Raw genomic sequence first — 5,590 nt, forward strand, 5'->3', positions numbered from 1 at the left:
TTGCATGGTTGAGCCAGTGAACACAAAAATTAAAAGGGCAGTAGTGAATGAGAGAACCTGGGATTGAATAACAAAAACTGCAAGTCAGGGTGATATATGAAAAACAAAAGATTTCATGGTTTGGCCACTAGGAGTGCTGTTTGCAAGCAGTTTGGGAATGGAAGTGAGGGCCAGAATAGTTGAGTATTATAGCATAAAGACAACAGACATATAGTTACCACTCGTTTTCATATTGATCCTGTTGTACAATTTTATTTATGACTACCAGTGAATCAAAACTTGTTTAACTACTACTTGAATGCCATTTACAAAAAATGTAAGAACACACTGAGTTCTTAGGGATGTTTGCAAAATGTCACACAAGCTCAATTAGCAAACTTCATTCGTTTAGGGGGAAGGGGGCCATTGCTGAACTTCATTTTCACACTTCTAACCAAATTTTGATGGAAAACTTTCACTCCATCAATGATAACAGCTTTTGTATTTACTACTGAGATGTTGATAAGTTGATAAAACTTTACTTCTAATGTGAGATATGGTGCTGGGTTTCTGCTAGTATTTCAATGTGTTTACAATCATGTCTTTACATTACATTAATCATAGTGGTGTGACTGCTACAGTTTTCATCATAGTTTACATTATATATAAATGTTTGCTGTCGCACTTATGAATGTTCGTTTAGGGGGAGAGGTTTTTTTTTACCTAAACGAATGATGTTCATTTGTTGAGCTTGAGCGACAATATGCGATTGTCCCTTGCATACATTTTGTTCATGATTGCATGCATGACCATACAATCAGCGACCACGATGGAAATTGCAGCCCTCACTTTTGTCAAATCTGGGACTTCCTTTTGCAATGCTTATTTGCAAAAATGCCAGAACTTGAAGTCTTCAGTAACCGGAATATGGTCAGTACACTTTAAACCAAAGCCTTTTAATATGGAAATGTTCGTAGGTATGTTAGCAAAGTTAGAAATATTTTATTTTATTGGTTCTCCATCATCATTTTACTTCTGCCGTCTTAGAAAATTCATATTTCATATTACAGATCAGTAGTGTTTGCTTTAGTTGCAATATAATTTGTTAAAGTTTTTCCAAATTTCAATAAATCTTATAAAACCTTTACTCAGATGTAAGCAATTGTCTATATATCAGAATAACTTTTGACAACTTGTTCCAAAGCAGCAAAGCTGTCGACAAAATCTTCCTCTGCGAGTCCGTACCTCAAATACTGATGTACATAGGCTCTTGAAGCAAACATGTTCCATGCTTTTCCTACTACCGTGTTTAAAGGAATCAATGGTGATTGGCTGTTGCTAAGCAATGAGGCTGATTTCTCATACAGATTGAAGGGCCTAGATTGGGCCCAAACCGAGCACGCAGCATGTGGGGGTATCCAGGAGGAGTAGATACTTGGTTCTTTAAAAGCACTAGTGTCTGCCGATTGGACGTCTTGGCCGCGCAACATCAAAACATTGGCTAATGATTTACTGTGTGTGGTGCCATGGAAACCATGCTGGGTTTGTCTGGAGTCTGGTCTCACCTTAATCTGCCAGTCAATACCTGTAAAATCAAATAAAATCACCAATATAGACATTTGCAAGTATAGGCAAAGTCAAGGCTTGTTTTGTCTTAAGCTGCACTGTATTATTTTATGGGGACCTAGACAAGTGATTTCCATGAACAGTGCACAATGCAGTAGTAAACAAATCTCAGTAGTAAATACAGAACCTGTTATCACTGAAAGCATGAAAGTTTCCGAACTTTGGTTGAAGGTGCAAAAATGAAGTTCAGCAATCACATTGTCAACATACCACCTCCCCTCTAAACGAATGAAGTTTGTTTTAATATTTGAGATTGTGTGCATTGTGCTATTGTCCCTTACTATTCTGACTTACATTTGTCAAATTTGTCAATGATCGATATTTCAGACTTTAAATAAGAGTCTTCTCTCCCTTGCCCAATCACTACATGTATAAACCTATTCATACCATACTCAAGCCAAGTTATTGTCTTTGAACAGAAAATACGGATTATATACCCTGGTTGTTCTACATCATGGCAACGGTTGTCTATGTCACTGGTTCTACAGTGCTCGAAAATACATCAAAACAATCCAAATTGGTATAATTTTCCCCGATTATCCATGAATTACACTTGAGGATGTATAATTATATTATTCCCCAATATTTATCTTCCTTCAGCTGGAAAACACTCATGGCCTAAGGGTTGTTCATTACTCGTCTAGTGACTCGTATTGACAAGACCCCTTAGGCCACTCATATTTTTCTTGGCTGAATGCAGAAAAATATTGGACATTAATATCTAATTATCTTTGTAGCACTCATCTCCCTCATAATTCTGATCTCATGTCTTCAAATACTAAGTTAAAAAAAACTAAATTAACGTGAAACTCACCTTCTTCCATAGCTGCATTTGCAATTAACATCTGCCTTAGATGTTTGAGTAGGCCAGACCAGGTGTACGTACTATATGCTAATGACTTCTCTGACATTTGGGGAATGTTCTTCAAAGTCAGCAATTTATATTCAGGATGTGGTACAAGAGTCGTCAACAGATCTCCAAGATGATTAGTGTGGAGATTACTGGAATGAGCGCCCGATTCTGGTTTGGCTGGTTGTAAGACGCTGGCTAGTTTGTGGACAATGACCCTGTTGATGTCACGGAACGATATGTTCTTGATGTTCATCAGCTGGGAACAGATTTTGTGAATTTGATCGTTTTCAAGGACCAAGAGTGCATCTGAAGACTGGTACAGATGTGATAGTGTTAGAAGAGCATTGTAGTTCTGTACTATAACTTCCCCTGTACCGTACGGCCACACAACCTGATTCAAAATGAAGGAGTGAGGAAAACTGTCGCGTACACACTGAGTGATATACGCACCAACTCCCGAACCGGTTCCACCAGCTAAACTCATGAAAGTCAGAAATCCAGCAAGACGGTCACATTTCTCTGCTTCTCGTTGCACCATATCCATCACAGCTTCCTCAGCTTTAGGTCCATGGATACAGTATCCATGTGCCCAGTTATTCCCCGATCCCCTCTTCTGACAGAACTGTTGACGTTTGGGATAACACCATTTGCCACCTTTCTTGGCATCTTGCATAGTCTGGGCAATTACTTTGGGTTCCATATCAACCATAACAGCTCTGGCATTGAGTGGTCTATCGTCCTTATGTGACGGTGGTTGGTGAAAGAATCGGTTCTCAACTGTCTCGATATATGAGTTATTTTCAGATTTTGAAATGGTTGGAGCCTTGGCATATGCATCGTCCAACAGAGTTGAGAACAGTTGACCGCCAATCTGATTACCACACTGGCCAAGTTGTAATGTCACCAAGGACATTGTTCCCCTGTTTACAAACGAACAGAGAAAATTACAAATTTGTATGAATACAATATTCATGGGGACAATTTTAGAATTTTAAAACCTAGGCACTTGATAAAATAACATTTATTCATTTGATTTCTTCGTTGACATCATGACTTTCACTCCACAGACTACACATGACATGCATGTGAGAATAAATCGAGTACTCTGATTAGAGATCGTTTCGAAACAAAACACTAGCACCAGAAGGATTTTGAAATTGTGATGATGATCTATGTGATTAACTTACGGTAAAGTTGTGTTTCAAGGACGAGAGCGATGGTTACGAGCAAAGACACCGGGATCTACGTGTCAAAATGTCATTCAGTGCCACTTGCTACCCCAGGCCTGCTACATGGAATGCGCCATTTTGAATTGACCGCCTGTCAGGATGTGCGCCACCAAAGAAGGCATTTCAGAATGGAGAAAACTTTTGTTTTTATGTAACTACTAGATCATGTATGTAGATGGCGCACTTCATATGGGAGATACGTGTAGTTTTACTTGACTTTTTAAAAAAAACAGTTGGCCATACATGGCAACACAAGAATTATACTGTTACTATTGGTTTTACTATAAAACATGACTTTATCAGCAACCCAAAACAAAACAAAACAAAACAAACTCAAACAAAGTGAAACAAAATGCACCGAAATGAGGGATAAACTACGGTCCATTTAACTTCATCTGTAGAACTCCATGACTTGATGAAACTTGATAAAAATACTACTTTATGACAACAAGCCTGACTCCAAATCCAAAAAACAAAGATGAAAAGACAAAATGCACATCTCAAACTTTCCATGACGTTTTATTGAAACTAAATAAAATACTTTCCTCAGTATACACATGATATACTTATTATATACTATAAATTGACACAATTGTTCAAAAATAGAACTCACACAAAAAAACATAAATTATCCAATTTGTCTTACATTCCATATAGTATTACACATCTTTTTAAAAATACAAACAAGATAACATAATGTGGCATCTTTCAAAGAAAGTTGATTATGAAAGAGTCCCTTTCATATGTTCTTAGGGGGTCCTTGATATCCCAGACTCTACATTGTGAAAATTTTGCTACTTAGACTGTAAGATACGTTGTGACGTTCCGCCCTCACTGAGGGGTTGGCTGATGTGTGAGGGCGCCCCATCACGGCGTACCTTACAGACTACGTGGCACTCTATCGTCTAAATATGCAAAACCCGGGATGCAAAACGAGTGCTGGTTTTCAATATCCAATCTGAGTAAAATTGGATGAGATGAGTATACTATGTAATGATTTCATTGCGGAGGTAAACATTCAAATTATCTGTAAGGCACACCATGACGGGGCGCCCTCATGCATCAGCCAATCTCTTCGTACTAGTGTTAGTGCTACCTGATAGGAGTGGCATGTCATGTCATATCTTAGAGGCTAAACCTGTGAACTGCATGTTTTTAATGTCCTCTATTGTTTGTGTGTTTAGTACTGAATAGTTACTACTATGGAAATCAAGCTATCGACAAACTATTAAAGACATAACACACTGAAATGTTATTACACTCAGGTATCCACAAGGTCACGTGTACTGTATAGTGGTTTAATCTATTCACAAAGATTGAATTGTGCAGTCAAAAAACAAAAATGAAAGTTAAATAAATACCCGATCCTCATCCATACAGCCACTTTAACATCGTGTTTGCATTTCTTATTCCTTTGTTTTAGTTGTATTCTTTTATTCATCAGTATTCATGGTTAAAATAAATTTGAATCTAATATAACTTCTTCAAAAAACTGCTAAAATGTGAAACTAGTCAAAAATTTAAGTAGTTTTTGTACTCATTTCCCTGACATTATTCTCAGTTTGGCACCAGTTACTGCTAATGTTTAATAACAGTATGTCACATGCACATAAAGTTGGTTTCATGTTCAGATTCAGATTGGAAATTCAATATGAGACTCGTTTCAAATTCAGTGTCATATTCAGCTTACCATTGATCTCAGATCCAGAAGTTGATGATGACACCCGATGATAATCTGTGAAATAAGGAATTGTACACTGGCAATCTCGCATTTCCAAATGGCTTGATGTGCATAAAAAAAGGATTTCAAGTTTTGTATTCGTGCGTCTGTTGACCATAAATAGGAAAACAATGTTGTGTCACTGACCACTTCGGATACTTGCTGAGGTACATTATTGGAAAC

The 5,590-nt window shown here is 37.5% G+C and overlaps 1 protein-coding gene across 1 annotated transcript; it reads right to left on the reverse strand.

Moving 5' to 3' along the window:
- Positions 1 to 1,145: 1,145 nt before the first annotated feature.
- LOC144449576 (tubulin delta chain-like) lies at positions 1,146 to 3,371 on the reverse strand. The gene is made up of 2 exons (XM_078140138.1): positions 2,420 to 3,371; positions 1,146 to 1,564 (listed from the first exon to the last, which is right to left on the reverse strand). The coding sequence occupies exons 1-2, from the start codon at positions 3,369 to 3,371 to the stop codon at positions 1,146 to 1,148; spliced, it is 1,371 nt and encodes a 456-aa protein (XP_077996264.1).
- Positions 3,372 to 5,590: the final 2,219 nt, after the last annotated feature.

This window comes from Glandiceps talaboti, chromosome 18 (genome assembly GCF_964340395.1).
Source record: "Glandiceps talaboti chromosome 18, keGlaTala1.1, whole genome shotgun sequence".
Lineage (NCBI taxonomy): Eukaryota > Metazoa > Hemichordata > Enteropneusta > Spengelidae > Glandiceps > Glandiceps talaboti.

Coding starts and splice junctions, on each gene's coding strand:
- LOC144449576 (XM_078140138.1), bottom strand. CDS start 3,371: ATGTCCTTGGTGACATTACAACTTGGCCAGTGTGGTAATCAGATTGGC. Junction 1,565..2,419: donor AAATGCAGCTATGGAAGAAG/GTGAGTTTCACG, acceptor TTGATTTTACAG/GTATTGACTGGCAGATTAAG.